This window comes from Python bivittatus, unplaced genomic scaffold (assembly GCF_059951505.1).
Source record: "Python bivittatus isolate LINGU-HERP-01145 unplaced genomic scaffold, Pbiv_v1 ctg000330_np1212, whole genome shotgun sequence".
Classification (NCBI taxonomy): domain Eukaryota; kingdom Metazoa; phylum Chordata; class Lepidosauria; order Squamata; family Pythonidae; genus Python; species Python bivittatus.
Window position 1 is genome coordinate 33,989,720 of NW_028277058.1, and position 19,519 is coordinate 34,009,238.

Genomic DNA, 19,519 nt, shown 5'->3' on the forward strand with positions numbered 1-19,519 from the left:
GGGTATGTAGAGAAATAACACTGTTATTTAGCCTTTCCTATTTTCCATTTAGATATAACAAAATGGAACAGCTGTGAACTGCATCAGATTCCCTGGTTGAAAATTATTTTAGCAACTAAACCCTGAGGAGAAATGAACACTGTGCTTCAAGGTGCTTGATAAATAAATTCAGAAATAAAAACTTATAATAAATAATTAAAACTATGCCCTAATTTCGTATTCACAATGGATAAATAATACATCATGGATAAAGGACTTACAACTCAAAAAATAATACTTGAGCTAGTGATCTTATTTTACTTAGAAATAACCCTAACTAAAGTCAAATTTACTTGTTTCTAAGTAGATATTACAGGTTGCCTGTAAGAACATAAATGATTTTTCAGGTATGTCACAAGTAACAGCTCTATGGTACCTTAATTTTAGAATAGTTACTTCCAAAAAATATCAGCATTATTCACTATTTTTGCCATGGTAACAGGGAAATTAAACTGACACTGAGGACTAGTGACTCCTCTGAAACAGTATAAACACGAAGCTTCCCTTCAGGAACATGTTGATTTCAAAGAGACACAGCTACAGCGAAGTAACTCCAGCGGAGACAGTTTAGACTACCTCTGTCAGCTTTATGCGGTAGCAGCACTTTCTCCTGCTGCCACTGGCGTCAATCTCTGACCTAACAATCAAAATCTCCCGTTCCACCTTAACTCCCTTATCAGCTATCATCCGCTCAAACCAATAATTTCCGTACTGCAAGGAGGGGAGGAGTTTCCAGCAAAATATGCTAAGTAATTGTGGAATATTTGCATAACCGTCGAAATGCCCGATCTGCGGATTGGCCGGCGAAAAAATGCAGTTCGCACGTCCGCCCCCTTCAGCTTTTTCGAAGGAGGTGTGGCCAAAAGAGAGTGGGAGGAGAAATCACAGCTCATTTGCATAACGGCCCAGCACATGCTGTAGGCTGTTTTTTTTTTTGAATCAGCGGCGGCAGTGGAAGCGGACGGGAGCACTTGTAGCAGCGCTCTGAAGCACTGGCAGCGAAGAGACTTCTACCCGCAGGTACTGCTGCAACCTCAAAGGAGAGGGAGGGAGCGGGTTCTGGATACAGATCAGGTTTTGTGTTGGAAACGGTGGCAGCCAGCCGCAGCTAGTTTAGCACAAAACCACCTAAAACAATTCTCCTCAGGCATCTTTTATGGGGAAAGGCTTTCTCCTTTTTCTCGAATTCCTCCGACTTGCCTTGTCCAAATCATTGACGCGGTGAAAGATTTCCGGAGCCTTCACTGCTGCTCCTGGCGGTAGTTTCTACTCGCTCCTTACCCCCTCCCACCGCTGGTCTGGGTGGGCGACAGTTTCCTCTAGCATCACAGGAAGTACTTGTGCCTGAGCATGCGCATTGCATAAGCGCGCCTGAAACCCTCGTTTCTCCTGTTCGACGACGAGGTTTTGTTTAGGGGAGGCGGCCATTTTCCCGATTTTTGAGTAATCGAGGACGGCTAACCTAGCCTCTGAAGCAATCGGTTAGTGGCTGCATTATTTTAATTTACATCTTTGCTGCTGAAATCTGGTTCTCTGAAATTATGTTGACTGCGCTGGTGCTGTTTCCTGATGTTTTTATTTATTTGAGTTAAGCTAAGGTAAGTACGGTGGGATAATGTTATTTGTCTTTTAAACACAGTTTTGATTATTTTTTTATTCATTAAACATGTGAATACTTGGATATTGATTAGTTTTTCACGTTCAGTTTAAAAATGTCATAACTACTTTGTAGCCCTCAGAAGCAGCTGAACATGCAAAGTGAAAGTACTGACAGTGTTCTTAAAGAATAGGCCATACCTTGTTAATCTCCCTATTCATGTCTAGGTTGACTTTGTAGTATTATATAAGGACAACAGTTTACTCTCATTTTGCCCTCTGGGTGATTGGGCAACAATTATTAAAGCCTTTCCATTCTGGTAAAGGAGATATTTTCCTGTTAGGGATTGTGATAGATCAAGAATTGAACTTGCAAGAAGAGTGATCATCTTGTCTATTTTTCCAGTCTATATAGTTTTGATATATTTTAATGTTTCTGCCTTATTTGTGTGTGTGTATACACGAATGCACACACTGAACATTCACTTATGTCTGTAAGACAGAAATGTTCATTTTGATCTATAAACAAGTAGTCATTAGAAAAATAGTATTTAGCTTGAAATGATGTTCACTATGGATTTATATCTTTACTCTGATCTTGCTGCTAAAAATATTTGAAATCATTGACAAAAACATAATTTTAAAGGAAATGCAGTACTACTTGGCAATACTGCTAGAGTATGAAGTAAAAACTTGGGTAGGATATAATACTTTAATACTCATTCATTTGTGTATTAAATACTGACCTGTACAAGTTAGTATAATTTTGCAACTTAAAATGCCACAAATAACAAGCATTTCCTAGAACTTATTGTGCAGGTTTATGTATTTTTTTAATTCTGGGAAAGTGCTGTATATTATTATTGTTATGGCAGTGTTGTCATGTTTGTAAATATGACAATTATATAAAAATTAACAGTATTTGAAAGTGGTATTTGACTCTTAAAATTGCTACATTACTACATGGCCTGTAGCTTTTATCTAAGATAAATAAGAATGTTCCCTTTTCTTTTGCATTATTGGTATCTGTTTTATTCTACATATTTTTCTTGCATTTATGTTTTAAAAACCAAAGTTCTGTGAGTTTAACAGTAAATGTACTATCCAATCTGGAACATGGTAGATAATGTTGCTAGTTTCAAGTTTCTTTTGTGGAAAATAAAGCATTGGTGAGTTTTAAACTGGTATATTTTATGAAACCTCAAACTATGGGCAGAATCTTCTGTGCGAGTATGTAAGTTAAGGGGGTTCTACATCTCCTTATTTTATACACAAGGGCTGTGGACCAGTTTGTTATGTAATGGAAAATCTGTATGTCATGTATATACAGCACTCTTTCATTTTTATACATAGCAATGGAAAGATCGAATGATGTGGGAATGCACTTTGATCTCTCCTAATGGTATTATGTCTTGGTGTCTGTGTGCAAGAAGCACAAAGGGGAAATGACATACCAGTGCCCTACTTGGATGTGTGTGGGGGCAGTATACTATATGTGTGGGGGAAATCATGCTCTGGGTCTCTATCAATTTAGTTTTATTTCAGTTTTATCTGTAATTACAAGTTTTATAAATGGTTCATTGTTTATAACAGGCATTTATTATTTATTATTTGTTCTTAGTCTTTGAGAGAGAAAGATATTCTTTCTCTTCTGACTTGTTTTATGGAGGAAGTTTTATTTTTTAAATTTGTATTCTTCCGTTCTGTCAAGAGATCTCAAATATCATTTGAATGATGCCAAGATTTAATATGCACAACAACTCTGTGAGGTAGGTTAGCATTATTGGTGGTGGAAGAATGGCTAAATAGATTTAATTTAATTATTGTTAGGAAAAAACCCTCCAGGTTTCACTCAGTTTTTCAGTTAATTTAGTCTCTGAAGCTGTAATTTGAGAAAAAAGAATTGCAAATGCTAATATTTTTCTTCCATGCCAAACATGCTGGAAAAAATATTTTAAATTACTTTTGCTTCCTTTGTCTAATGGGGAGGAAAAAGTGATACCTTTAAGAGTGAGGAAAACCTTTTGCTTATTAAATTATAAGTGCTTCCTCATGCCCACTTTTTTAGGCACCAGGTGTTCAGTTTTCAGGTGTAAAGGGGAAGTCTGGTATTTCCTGTTTTTTGCTGAATTAATCTAGTTCTACCCTTTTTCTTTCTTCCAACTGTTTTGATTTTTTTGTTGTTGTTGGAAAAGATGAGAGACACATTCTCAATAACATATTTTAAATTGGCTTACAATATTCTGGGTTACCATAAATTTTTTTCTCCAAAGCTACTCAGTTGAGTGGGGTAACCAGTCTGACAGCAAAGTTGAGGCTAAGGAAGTGGCTAGAAACAATATGTTCAGTTTCCCTTCTGGTAAATAGGTGTTACCACAGCTATCCCATGGAAGCTGTTTTGTAAGTGTGCTCATAACATTCCATATATAACAAATTGCCCATCTCTTGGAGAAGGTGAGACAAAGCAGAAGCCACTTCTGAGTTACTGCGTTGACTAGAAATATTTGGAGATTTAACTTCTTTCATCAGTACCTTCAAAGCAATGATTATTATAGCTTTGTTTAAAATTACACTATCAGTGTTCAAACTATTATTGGTACTCTTGTAGTTAAAAAGGAGAGTATCTAATAAACCTTCATAAAACATGTAAACCATGTGTTAGATAAGAAAAGACAAAAATTCTGTTATGAATCAAAATATACAAAGTACTGAAGATCCCAAACAGCCTATGATAAATAGTACAATGAGATAAATTAGTGATTATTAATAATAAATAATAAAGATAATAGAAATGGATAATAAATTGATTTTTACCTTTGTAAGTTAATATCAGTACTATTTTCTGAGACTCAGTCTGTCAACCAAAAAGAGGCACCATCCAGACACAATAAAGGTGTTCCATGAGATTTGCAGGGGTAATCCCAATGTTTGCAGATGTGCAGAAAAAAATAAGAGGCCCTAGGTGGGTAAAGAGGAGAATTCTAAACAGCTCCTGAGGATGTTTTATTCTCAGTGCTTATGACTGCTGGCTAAAAGAGGGGAATGGAAAAGCAAAAGAATAGAAAAGAGAATTTATGAAGAGAACGTGGAAGGTTAGAACCTTGAACAGATGTATTATATACATTGCAACACTTCATTATGGTAAGGTTATTTTAACCCAGGGAATTTTAAGTCATTGGGCTACATGCAACATTAAGCATGCAACATTAACATTTTCTTTCATGAGTGAAACTTCCCATTATTTCCTATATCTCTTTCACATGCCCCAAAGTTGCTCTGAATCTTAATCCTCCATAACAGATTTAGGAGTTATGAAGAAACCATTTTGCTGAAAAACAGTAAACTCCAGTAGAGTGTCATAGTTTGATGTGATATATTAATTTAAACTGCTAAGAGAAAGTGTTGATTTAAAGTATATTTTCCATGAATTGTTCTTCATACATTTCTTAAACAGTATTGCAGATTGTCAATTTAAATATTCTAATTTATAGTTTAGCACATAATTTTACAACATCAAGGATGATATATTTTGTAAATTTGGAGAGGTTTTGTTCTTTATAAATTTTCTATTCTATATTACCCCCTACATGCACCAAACTGCAAATATGGCAGCAGTGTAGTAGAAGTAGTATGAATTAAAAGGTACACATAAACATAAGTATTTGTATTTTATTAAACTATATAATACTGTGTGATGCTTTATATTTGCAGCTGTTTCCTAACTTGCTGACAGCTATGCTTGTTTTCATTTTCAGCTGCTCTTAACTGACCACTTACAAGTGATACAAACCTCAGTGTGTTTTTATATAAAGATGGCTTAACAATTGAAGGAACTTGTTTCATGGTACTTGGCTAATGATTTCCATCAGTTCAGGGGAAAATATTGTTCATTTGGTAAGTGGGTACTGTATACCATTATACCCATTATATCCATGAAATATGACATAACAAAACACTAAAATTAAGTCCATGTTTAAGTAATAATTCAGCATATTAATGTGACAGAACTATTAATATTTATTTTTCCCTTCCAATCGCCATAAGCTATTCTGCCAAATCCAATATCTGAGCAGCAACTTTAAAGCATTTCATACATTAAGATCGGCTATGATAATGCTAAATGTAAATTGTGTGATTAAGCGAATAAGAGTATTTTCAGTTTCTGTTGAAAAAAAATAATGACAGAGGTGATCCCCTTTAAGGAACTTGGAATCCCATCATTGTTTAAACTTCAAAGCTATATCAAAATGTAATTTTTATTCAGACATTATACATTATAACATAATAAGTATACTGCCACTCTTTGCATGACTTAATTACATAACATCTCTTGATATTTTTTAAACAAGAAAAAATAAAAGTTTAAAATTGAAATGATCAGCTTTTTTAAAATTTATATTATTTAAATTTAGGAAGTATATATAGATTACAATATACAAGAACAAGAGAAACTGTTTCTGTGGGTATTCATAAATTATCATATATATCACAAATGATTTGACTAAGAAAAATATATCCACTGAAAAATTTTCATCTATTAAGAATTTTCCTCTGCAGTTCCAGCTTCTTTATGAAAATTTGGGCATTTAATTTTTCTTAATTGTTATAGCTTGTACATGGCCATTATGCCTTCCTATGCAAGATTTAGAAGGAAGCTTCATTATTGAAAAATAAGCAACATAGTAACAAGGAACACTTTTCTGGCCTGATTATTATTTAATAAAATTAGCAATATTAACATGCGTTTTAGAGTAAAGTTTCTTAAGACAACCATTGCACAGGCACTTTGCATGAGGAGTGGGCTTTGATTGTTTTGTTTTCAGGTATCAGTATCCTAAGTGATATATAAGTAAAAGCACTAACCTTTAGAATTGTGCTTGAAAACAGTATAGATGTTTCTACAAATAATCTTGCTGAATTGTGAGCGGTTTCATAATATTATACTACCCTGCAAATGAGTTTAATATCGGTCCTTTTCCAGTCAGCAATCTATTGACTCCAGACAAAAATATTTAGAAATATTTAGTATTATCACTGAATTACTTCCTATATCATAAAACAGATCCATTTAGCTTCAAGATCCAAGAGTTCATTGATCTTAAGTCTAGAACTTTTGTTTTGAAAGTTGATGCAATTGTATTTGAGAATTTGTGAAGTAGGCCTATTTCTCAGTGAGAGAAGATAAAAACATAATTTTACATGCTGATTTTTTAAAGTTTAAATTATTCAGTACTTGGTTCTTTCAAGAACATAATGCAAGAGAAATGCAGGATATTTTTAATAGCAAAGAAAAGACCATAACGAACTCTGATTTTAAAAAATTTCCACAAACATTTTTGTTTTGGTCATATTGGAAACTAAGTTGTTGAATATATTTAATATGAAAATGTTTTACAAACATGTGAATGTGTTGTTTTTGATTATGTGAAAACTTCATAAATTATTCTTGAATATTAGTAAAAGTCTGTAATTCAGGCAAACCATTAAATATACAACATCCAGAAATATAGTCTGTTCATTACTGTTATATTGTTTTTTTCTCTAACATTTAAATTGACAGATATTGATAGCTGAAAGGTTTCACAGAGAGTCTTCTACATTGATCAGAGCTGAAACTTCTTAGCTTCAGCAAGGTTGCTCCGTGTGCATTCAGACCTTTTCCTTGAACATATTCATGTACATGATTAACCATTAGCAAGTTGTTGTTTTCCATTGAAAGAGTGCTAGAGCCACCATGATTGAAATGAATTAAGTAAATGTATGTTTAAAGGTCTAAACAGACTGACTAATTTCATATTTAAATACTGATGCCGCCCAGAGTTGTTGGGAGTAAGGCGGAATACAAATTCGATTAATAAATAAATAAAGCTGGACGAAGTTTTGATGAAAAAATCAGTAGACTGATATGATAACTGCTTAGCTGTTTTGGAAATAGTACCATTGGGTGCAGAACGTAGTAGAAAGTAATTCAAGTTCATAATCAGTTAATATATCTTTAAATATTGTTTCATTTTGTATTCTTTATCATTTTTTGAACTACACCCAGCATTTGGTAAAAGTGACTGGTAGCTAGTTGATTGGAGGATCTCCTTCCCTCTAAGTCTCTTAAATTAGATTCTTTATACTGTGTTTTAAAATTGTATTTTATGGATATATCTGCTGTTCACTGCTGAGTTTAGATTTCTGTGTTGTGCAAGTAACAGCAGAATATTCTCACAACATGGAGGATATCCAGGTATTAAAGTTCTCTGCCCTCCCCTTCAAAAAGTTATTTGAATTACATATTCACCATCTTCTGCTCATAAACAAATTTGTGTAGAAGATTTTTTGTCTCCATGTTTTGAATGCTTTTCCAGTTTATTAAGGAAAATCTTATGACCCACTGAAAGCTAATGTTTTTTGGGGAAAAACAGGCTTTTGAGAATTGTAGTCAAAATAAGCTTGAAAGTCAAACTTGATAGCTACCCTCCTCCTGCAATATAATTTAAAATAGATATATTCTGCTACAGCGTATTTGCATCTATTGAGAGGGGAGAGAATGTTTAGAATAATATATTAGCAAAGGTAAATCTAAATGGTCCTACTCTTGCATTTACTGAAATAATGAAAATTGAGTGGGAAAGCAAATATAACCCTACCATTCACTGATTCTTTGCTAAATAGCTGCCGGCTGCTGGGCAGGTTTTTGGTGCTGGATTTCTGCTGAGCAGAGCATTTCTATAGAATAGACAATGATAATAATTGTTAAATATTGTTCCTTCTCTTCCTGCCTTGCATTGAAATGCAGATAAGACATGGAAAATCTGGCTTCCATCTGCTCAATTCTGTAAATTTGAAAGATGATAATTCTCCAATTAAAAATTGGCTTCAATTTTGAGTGGCTGTTGATAATTCCAGTGGTAATACTAATTATTTCAGTAAATTCTTAGTTTCAACATTCTATCCTATTTTATTGCTGGAGATTCTGCATTTATATATGCTTAACTATCTTTTAAATAAAATTAGTCAGACTGAAGCTGCATATTTTGTCTTTTGGGAGAACAGTGAGCTCATTTAGAATTACAAGATAATGTTGGTATTCTCATAATATGATAATCAAGGGGAGGGTACCTATTGGTTTGGTTATTTTAATTTATTGTAGCCACATTCCTGTTTATGGTATCAATTATAAACTGTTACTGTTTTAGTTGGATCTAGATATTACATCATCATATTATACCATGCCATCTCATCTCAAACCTCTTGATCAGTTGGGTGTGCCTTATTCTTTAAAATTAATGGTCTTAATTATATTGGTGATTTTCTTAAATCTGTGTTCATATAGTGTTGGATTTTTGTGTATTTGTTATATTTTATTAGATTTTTGTTGACAAAGTTATTTTTATTGTTGTGGAATACCTACTCAATTATTAGGAAGGCTCAGTTTTTATCTGATTATCTAGTCAATCTATTTTAGTTGCTGCTATCACTAAAACTTGGTTAAGCCTCTATAATACAGTGTCTGTTGTTACCCTTTCCCAAGACAAATTCCAACTAGTACAAGTTTCCAGACTCCTGGATGGGGTGGTGGTCTGGTTTATTATTTAACTGGGCCTGTACATTTCTGTCTTCAGCAACTCCTTATGGCTCTTGCTAGATGCTCCATTATTTTTGACTGGGTATTTCTGATACTTATTTTAACTTCAGTAAAGTTGTTTATTCACTATTAACTTCTTTTCACCTGAAATTGTTAGAAATTTCTTTTACTCATTCACATTATAGCATCCATGACTTAATTTCAGTTTAGGATTTCCAGCCCCCATTCCATGATTTATTCAAAGAAACTCTGTCTGACCAATTTATTGTAATTTTTTTTGTCAAAGTGTGTCTTTTTTACCTCCAGTTTATCAAACATTTCTGATCAGATTAGTCCCTTCTATTTTTGTTCGCTCTTTCTCTGTTATTACCCTGGCTCTTCTTCTCAGTTGACTTCATCTGAATCAGAATCTCATGAGGTGCTGACATCAGTCTTTACATTTTGCTACCCAAGAAATGCTTGATGTTTTGGCTCCACCCTTTGAAAAGTCAGCCTTAAAAAAGAGTCTCCATCCAAAATTCTCTCCAGCTTTATGGAATGTTCATATATATAAAGTCAATTGGAAATATAGAAAGGACATTTATGGTGATAATTGACATTCCTTTCATAAAGCTCTTACTGATTACTTTGCATTGCTAGAACAAGTCAGGCACTGATGCTGTTGAAATCCTAATTTCCAGTCAAGCCCCTTAGAAAACTTTTTAATACATTCCAGTCTCTTTTATCTTCATTTCTGCCTGTGGTGCTATTCAAGTTTCTTTGCTTACACCTTAGGAGGTAGTTTAATCTAAAATCAAAATGCTCTAGGGATCCACCTCTGTGCAGGGTTCATGTGTCACTTCTAGGTTCTCTTTTTTTTCCTCCAGTTTTTGAAGCAGAAGCAGCAGCAGCAGCCAGAATAGTTTTAGAAGCTCCCTGTACTTCATGCTCTTTTTCCTTTTCTTTGTGTATCTCTTCTTTTCTCTTTTCTGTTGCTCCTAAGTAGGCTGGTCAACTGTGTGCTTACAATAGACATTTTGCCCAACTCCCTGAAATATGCCTGTCTTCGTACTCTTTAAAAAAAAATAACACTATCTTCACTGGATGCTTTGTTGGTAGTTACTGAGTAAATAGTTCTCTCTCAATTTCTTTCTTGTACGTCAGTAAATATGCCTCCCTGAGCCATTTCAGCCAGGTTTCCAGCAGGTCATTCTACTTAATCTGCACTGGCTTAGATTGTGATTTGCTGATGACTAAGGCAAGCCATCAATCAAATTGGTGCTGTTGAACTTGTCGCAGGACTCTTTATCATTGAATTCTACTATTTTGTTTGAACTCATTGAATTCTACTATCTTGTTTGAGATCATCTTCTGTTAGTCCTGTATTGCCCATTGTATTTTTTTGATTATGTGGAAAGGTCTTTGCTGTCAACTTTTCCCTTTATCTGTGCATGTTCCTCATAGTTCAGTTTTAGGTCCACACTTCTTCAATTTGTATAATCTGTCTCTGATTTTTCTGATTTTTTTTTTTTTTTTAGTTCACCTGTCATTTACACCAATGAGATCCAGCTGTATTTCTCTGGTCTGGTCTTTGGTAAAGCAGATGGTCTTCTCTTTCCAACTGTCTTCCTGCGATTTCCAGGTGGATATGTTCCTTCTTCTTTAAACTAATTTGGACAAGATTGAGCTTACTGTACTGATTTTCATCCTGATTTTCATTCTTCCTTTCCTCCTCTTGGTGTTTTTACTCTTCAGGACTATCAGCCACTGTCATCACTGGCAATGTAAAATTTGGAGTTCTTATTAATGAGTGTTTTTTTCCCCTGAGGCCTTTCATTGATAAAACTACAAGAATCTGCAGCTTTTCTCTTTTGACCATAACATTTGACCATTTCTTACTGTTGAGGCAGCCAAGCAGGTCCTCTTCAGTGGTGTCTCTTGGACAATTGTAATAGTTTGTTGTCTGACATTCCTGACTCTCTTCTCCATCCTTTGGTCCAAACTAGCACAGTCCATATGATCCTGGACCTTTCCCAATATACTTTTTTTTCTTCCAGGTAACATTTCTACAGTGATTTGGTCTTGTGCCACTTCAAACTGTTGGTGTTGACTTTCCAGGCTTTGCTTACAGGAAAATTTAGTAATTTGAACAATCTGATTACAACTCATATTCCTGTGCGCAGCTTGACTGTGCAATTAACATTGCTTAGTTTTGCCATGTGTCAAAATGGCCACTTCATGCTTTAGAGCCTTCTCCCATCTAGCTCTTTGGAATCAACTACTGGTCAAATTACACATAGAGACTTCTCTCCTGCGATTTTAAAAGGCCCCTAAAACACTTCTTTTTGCAGGATCATAACAAAGCTATAAGAACTATTATTGATTGTAGCGCCTGACATGGTAGTGCTGGGGTTAGATAATGTGGTAAAATTGATTGAAATATACACGGAAAGATACTTGTTTATTTACTGTGTTATGATTTTTATTGTCTGTTGTACTACACTTAGGTATAAGCTCATATCAAATAAAAACTAATACTAATAATAGTAATGTTATTCAAAAAATAGGTGCTGTGTGGTCAGGATCAATCACCAATATCAGCTTGCCAGCAAGTTTATTGATGAGATTATGCTGTGTCAGCTTCTGTAGCTCTCCATGTAACCAATTCAATTTACTTTGTCCTTTTGAAAGAAGGAACACTTCCAAAAAGAGTGTGGGGTCCAGAGACATTTTTCTTTACAAGAGTTGTTAGAGAGCTTCTCACTTAAAGAGACTGTAAAAAAGGTTAGATGGGACATGGAATCTGCTGACACCAAGCCAAATGTCTGTGGCCGTATTAGTACCCATGGGATACCAGGTTGATTTTTCCATATACATTGTAATCTATTTATATAGCACTTTCGGTGTTAGTATTTTCCCTCAGTCTCTGAAGAATGAGAGTAAAGATTAGGATTACATACATTGGGGATAGGAAGCCTGTGTTGCTCATGTACTACTACAAGCAACCCCAACCATCATGTCTCATGGTAAGAGATGCAGGGACTGGCATTATATCAACATCTTAAAAACCCACAGGTTCTCTACCTTGATTTAGATAATGAAAATCAGGCATCTTGGACATTTAAGTAGTACTGCATGGTGTTTGCTTTAATTTTCAATATCACTGAAAATAATTTTGGGTTGATTATTTTAATTTCTAGCACTTTATTCTCAGCCAAGGGCAGTAAAGTATGCATTGCAAATACTGAAAATAAATTTGGTAACATAATTATTTCTGGCCAATGAAACTTGCTTAAGCAACTCCTTAGGATGAGAAACAAGCCTTCAAAATGTCTATAATTCAGGTATAGAATTTAATATTTCTGGAATATATACTTTATTTTATTATTAGATTTTTATCCCGCCTTTACGTATTAAGAAAAAATAAGATCATTAACATACTTGCATTAAGATAAACCTATGTGATAGTTTAGTTTGCTGTCAGTTTAGTTGGTTCTGGTCTATGTGTATTCTGCCTCCTCCTTTCTTCCGTCCTTCCAGCTGTAAGATCAGATATTACTATAAATATTTGGCAAATATGCAGGCCTGGGTATGTTATAGCAATTTACTATTTTTGCAAATTGTTTGATGTGGACTGAAACTTATTGTGGACCTCTCAGTTAAAACACTATGTTGGAAAAATATGTAGTTGATTTAAAAAAAAAAAAAACCCTAATACTTACTTCCCTTTGCAGCATCTTATAAAAATACTTCTTGTAACATTGTGTAGTGTAAATGATTTAAGCAGAATTTATAATGCTGTAAGAAAAAAGAGGAATTGAAATCAGGCTCCTCCTGCGTAACATTCCTTGCCTGCCAGTAATATTTGGCTTCATTCCTGTAGTCAATAATATGTGACATGGACTTGCAGCTGCTTGGATTCAGTTCAGGATTAGATATTATATCCTGAGCTACCGATTGGTTCACAGAGACAGTCTTTGTGCTTGTGAGTTTTTTCTGTCTAGCACTTGTGCCATATCTCTGCAGCACATGCACTAATAGCACTAATAGTGTGTACTCCATAAGGAGGGAGGTGCTTTGTGACAAGTGTTTCACACATTGCTACGTTCTTACTGGCTGAAACTGAATACACACTGCAGCCATTTTAATCACACTTTCAGTGCAGCTGAAACAGTGCAGTCTCAAAATGGCTGATGAAATTGTCTCTGGAGCAGTTTAGCATGACTCTATGCTAATGAGCAAATCTGATGCAGTCACATGTTACAGATTCAGAGGTAAGAAAAATTAAGTTTTTGTTTTTCATGAATTAGTTCAGGATATATGTATTAACAAATATGAGACTGTGAAATAAAACTATTGACACAGAAGTTTTTTGTTTTAGTTTTCAGCTTTTGGTGAAGAATTTTAGGCACTTAAGCTATTCCAGCAGGTTTGCAAAAGTCATTCTGTTGAGAGCTGGGGGTCAAAAGGTCACATTAATGTAAAATTACCATAAATATATGTAATCATTGTTTTGAGGTTCAGATCAAACAAAATTTTGCTGATTTGAACAAAAAAACAAAGATATATTTTTTCTAGTCTTTGTATTCAGTTTTAAATATTTTAAGCCTGATTTGTAATCATATACACAAAGGCTTAAAAAGATGTAAGAATTGTATATTTACAAACATAATCATTTTTGAATTCTTCAATATCTGGAACATGATAGAACAGTATATTTATGAGTAGCATTTAATCAGCAATGATGCATTTATATATTATGTTGTTAAAAATTACCCCTTAAGTTTTTGAATTTGCTACATTGTGAATAGTATTAGAATAAGTTTTTTTTTATTCTTGGTGCAGGTTCATTTGAGATACAGGTTCACTTAACAAAAAATTATGGCCTACATGCTTATTTTGTTGTACACCATTTATTAATGATATCGTAGATTTGTATAAGGACTGCCCTAAGACATAAATAAGAAAGGTAAGTTATAGCGCAAATTCAGAAAGGAGATATTAAGATGGAATCTCTTTTGAGTTTGATTCTTGGTGTCTTCATGGACACTTGCCATGGCCTTCTTCATGGAAGTTTTTCAACTCCCCAATCTAGCATATAGGCCTGATATTTCATTATAGTCTTTCATCCATGTACTAAACAGGCCTGCCCCTTCTTAGTCTCTGAGTCCAGATAAGCTCGGCCAAGTGCTGCCACCCACTGAAGCAAAAAGTACTAGGTTGTTATAATTTTTAATGAGTTTTTAGGAGGATATGTTTGATATTGCTCCAGAATACTAGATATAGAAATAGATTAGTTAAAAGATTGGTAGTCACATCTCCTCATATAAATATGTCTCAATCAAAAGATATACCAGAATTGTTATCCATAAAATAAATCATATTTTCTTTATAGGCCATCAAGAGCCATTATTTCTTAATGAGGAAATATGCTGCACCAAGAAGGGGAAATGTTATATTTTATCTGTCAGGTTTATCCAAAATATAGTTCCTTTTATTCAGTTCTATTATAGTATAATTGAGGAGTAGTCTGTGTGACAGCTCATCTGAATACTAATGGTATCATTTAAAAAATATATATATATAAGCAAATGCTGCTATTTTTGTGGGAGGAAAGCAGACCACTGCACACTCACTTGGGGCAAAACTTGCCTATCGCCTTTTATAGGATGTGGTCTTGGTTACACTTATCAGAATCTCAGTGGTGTTAGTGCAGTAGGGATGTCTCTTTATTTTCAAAAAGCAGTTCCATGAGAAGAGGCAATATGTCCACATTCCTTGTCATATCAAAGGAATACCATCCCTCCACCATCCTGTTAAAATTAATGGCTATTTCTATTTATTCATTCTTAAATGTCTAATTAAAAAGCTAACTTGAGGAAGTTGAGAGCATATAAGTTATATGTTAGCAAATTTTCCAGGAGCAAAATGTGCATTATTATAAAATATATAATGAATATATTTCATTTTTGTTCTTTGAGTAAGATTTCGATGTGAGTTAGGCATTTGTTTATCATTGCATAGCTTTTAAAAGGATAAATAGTCTGGCAAATGTGATAGTTATAGAACTAAACAGTAAAATATTACTGGTAAAACAAGATATATTACAAAATACAGTTTAGTTGTTTTGCATACTTTACTAACAGTCTTTTTAATGATGAATTTCAAAGTGGTTTTGAAAAATCACAAATTTATAAAAAGGGAAAAACACTTCCCTCATATATTTAATAAATTTTACTTGTATTCCACTTATATTCCTTTATGAAATATTCTAAATGTTTGCAATTTTAAGTTGAACATTTTTAAAATATTAGCTATATTTTACTTTTATTACCCAAAATATCAAAAAAAGTCTATTCCTTTGTGCTGATGCTTAAATCTAGAACTTTCCATAATTACTGCAATCCAATGGAAGTAAATAATAATCAGGAAGCAAGGTAGAATTATTTTGCTTTGTACATTTCCATGTTGTATAATGCTTTCTTTTTCTCTGGTGTTTTGAGTGTTTAATTGGCATAAATACTCTAGCATTTACTTAGTTATGTTTTCTCAAGATCTTAGAAGAATATAGAATTAGACTTACTTTAAAAATTGTTAAAATGTTATTTTTCATCAGTTATTTTGTAGGATAAAAATATTTCTTTTGTAATAGTTCTAAGGTTCTACCAAAAGCCTACTATATTAACTTTGATTTCTGTGAGAGATTTCAGCATGTATTTAATTCCCCTGTTGGAAATAGTGTAATTCAACAATGCATAGCTTCAGACAGATTGTGCCTGTAGAAGTGGAAGATTAGGTACAATCCTGTCTAGGCTTGTGATATTACCATTGTTAGCTCAGTATCTTCACTATGTGATTTTACCATTTTTTATAAAAGATTTTATTAATGTTCACATTCTATAAAATCTGAGGTAATAATTAGAAACTTCAGTATTAAAAATACAGGCACTGAAATAATTCTAAATATCCTTGCTTTTTGATTTGTCAGTATAAAAAAGATGCATCTCTTGACCATCAGGTACTTTCCACTTAAAATTGTTTTAAAGTTGTACATTAATTCTGGTGTTTATATTATTTCTCTTCCTTCCCCACCCCCAAAATTCAGCACACTGACCTCACTGACATTGCAAGATTGACCTATTCAACAATCTGAGCTTCTACTTTTGCTTCTACAATCTTTTAATAAGATAGAATCAACTTTGATAAACTGCTTTTTCTTTCACTGTTTATAGACTAATTTTCCATTAGATAATTTGTAATCTGCATAGAGTTTGTGAGAAGGTTTCATCTGGAAGCTAGATTGCTTTGGAAAGCTCACCTTGATTTTTCATTCTGGTATATCTGCTGCTTTAAAATATTCCTTCTGAAGTAATCTGAATTTAGAACAAATTATTGTTGGATTACTCTTGTAATACTATGGTAAATGACAGTTGTTTTTAGAAGTTTGATTTTTAAAATAATGTGTGCCTTTTTAAAGTACCTTTTTGAATATCTGATGGTTAAAAAAATCTGCAGTGAATAAATACATAACTTTCTGTAAACACTGACTAAGAAATGCTTTTCAGGATAAAAGAGTGAAAATCAGTGTCATTTTTAAGGTCAAATGCTACAGATGCAGTATTATTGCATTTATTGTGCAATTTATGAAAATTTAGGCTGCCAGTTTAACATATGGACCTGCTGGTTATCATATGTAGAAAGTTTGCCACTCCAACATTCAGTTTCTGAATTTTGTTTCCTATTCAAGCTGCTCTTATTTTTACATATGAAACAGCCTGATCTACCCAAGCTAAGATTTTGTTTCCCTTGCCAATGAAGGGATGGATCTTTTTTCAAGAAAATATATAATGAAGCAGCCAAAGCCATTTTTAGTACAGGTTAATCATTAGTACTTTCCCCAGTAATTATTATTAGAACAAAATCAGATGAAATGAGTCCTATTCCATAAGTATTTACCTCAAAGAAAAATGTTGCAATCTTAGTAGCAAAATAAATTATTATTTGGTGTCACTCTTCACTGCTTGATTGAATTGAATTTGTAACCTTGCATTCTAAAGTAATTTGTTTAATGCATTTTACATAGCCAAAGATAGTGCTAACTACATGGCTTCTAGGAAACCTGTGACTTGCCCAAAGAATTCTGGGTCATGTTCCTTACATGAATATAACAGAGACTGAAATCTTTCCCTCTGCAAGATGAAAATGTTTCATGGAAACCATATATAAATCCCATGACTTCATCAAGCTGGACATGTTACGAATATCTGTACTAGTGTGAGATAATACACTCAGTTGAGTCATGAGTTCCTAACATGACTGTATGCTAAAATAACTCTCAAAAATTGATGGCTGTGGATATCAGTAACTAGTATTGTAGGACATGTGAGGGGAACTAAACAGTGTCATTTATTATTTTACTTTAGGTTAGCACATTATTTTCTTTCTAAGATTTTATTAGAAGGAAGAATTGTTCCCTTTATAGTTCTTAAGAAAAGCACCTTCTCACTGAAGGCACAGACTTCTGGATAAAATTACCAAGGGCTGTGAAGTCATAGTTATTTGGTTATAGAAGAAGGCCTTCTCTGGGATCATATCTAAGCAGTGGAACTCTCTACCAGAAGCGATCTTGTCTAGCTCACTCTCCCATAGACTTTCAATGCTATATAAAAACCTCATTTAAGAGGGGATTTGGCATGTTGGATTGAATGGCATTAATGATTTGAGCCTTTGAATTGAAACTATTTCCAAAAGAATGGGGGTGTCACTCTATTATAGCAAAAATAGGTTTAGATTTTCTAAGCTAATAAGGCTGTAAGTTTGTTGAACTTTAAGTGTCACAGACCTTAATTTGTTTTACCTGTTGTAGAGCTACATCTTGGTTTTACTGTTTTTGTGATGTATACTAGTTTATGTCTGAATGTTGAGCGTATTGTATTTGTGGCAATAGAAACATAGGTATAAATAATCTTTTTAAATAAAACAAACCAGTCCTTTAAACAACAAGACCAAGTTTTATTATTGCAATATATTTAAACAATTGATTAGAATATTTGAACTCCCTAAAATAAGCAGTAGGTTATTCTTGAGACTTATGATTTATCATCAGTAACAATGGTATCCAGGGCAGAGGGTGAATAAATGGTACTGTGAGATCTGTTTGGCTATAGCCTCAAAAGCTTCTATGGGTGCCAAAATCCACTATATCTAGAGGGCAGAAAGTTCTCTAATCCTGCTCTGAGGTTTTGAATAAGAGTGGACATTTTTCATCATCATCCCTCATTATACAGCTATCATAAGTCACCACTGACTTTTAAAATAATGTGTATATAGAAATGTTGCTGTATTGTCAAAGAAGAATTAATGAGTCACCAGTAGCTGCTGAGCTGTAGCTGTAGACATTATGGCTGATGCTAAGAGTACTACAAATTATAACTCAGCAACATCTTCATTCTCAGATTCCACACCCTTTCTTTAAAGTCTTTCATAACCCAAGACTCTCAAATTCTCTTCCAGAGTCCACCTGATAGTTGAGGTTAGATCATCACCATTTATTTGTATTAAATTAACCAGAGACTAGATATTTACAGGTTCAAAAATTATAGAACCATTTTTTTGAAGTTAAAAGCAAGGCTTCTTCCTTATTTGTCTTAAAGCCTTTCCAAAAGTCTTTTTCTTCAAATTGCATTTGACTGAACTGAACTACCTTGTGATTATTTTTTGAAATATTTGTTTTAATTACTGTGTTAATGACAGTATTGAGATATTTTCATAAATTGCTTTTTTCAATCCTATGCATGTCTATATAAAAGCAAGTCCAATGGATTTCAGTGGGGTTTACTCCTTAGTGAATCAATAATGGATTACAATTTAGCCTCAGATAACCAAAGTATATGATGATTCTTCAGTCATAAAAATCATAATTTGCTGAAATTATTTACTTCAGTACATGTTTTTATGCAGGTAACCACTTTAGGGAAAGTTTCTACTTTCTGTAGATGACAAATGCATTTCAAATGAAGAAAGTACTGTTTTTTAAAAGAAAATACTTGATATTAATCTTTAACTTCTTTTGGTGAGATAATGTTCTAGTAGCCTTCCATGGTTTGTGTTTTTATTTATGTGAAGTCCAGCAAATTGAGATTATAACTAAATATAAATACTTCTTTTTCTAACAATTTTTTTCTTGGAGTTGGATTTACAGTAGCACCACACTTTTTGGTATTCTGACAAAAGAATCTTCTCAACTTTACAATGTATGTTAATATACATATTTCCAGGGTGGGAGAAATATATATAAGCATCTTACTCTGTGTTTTAACTGATAGACTG

General features: G+C 33.5%; 1 protein-coding gene across 2 annotated transcripts in view; it reads left to right on the plus strand.

The window, feature by feature from the left end:
* The first annotated feature begins 822 nt into the window (after nt 1-822).
* ATF7IP (activating transcription factor 7 interacting protein) overlaps nt 823-19,519 on the plus strand; it is a 103,753-nt gene continuing 85,056 nt past the window's right edge. The window contains exon 1 of one of the 2 annotated variants that reach the window (XM_007427708.3): nt 823-1,059. Coding sequence is in view for 1 of the 2 variants with exons in the window: in XM_007427707.3 (XP_007427769.1) it covers nt 13,448-13,464 (17 nt within the window). In the remaining variant the exon portion in view is untranslated. Of the gene's footprint in view, nt 1,060-13,246; nt 13,465-19,519 lie in introns of those variants that run through there. The other variant, XM_007427707.3, reaches the window with a different exon arrangement.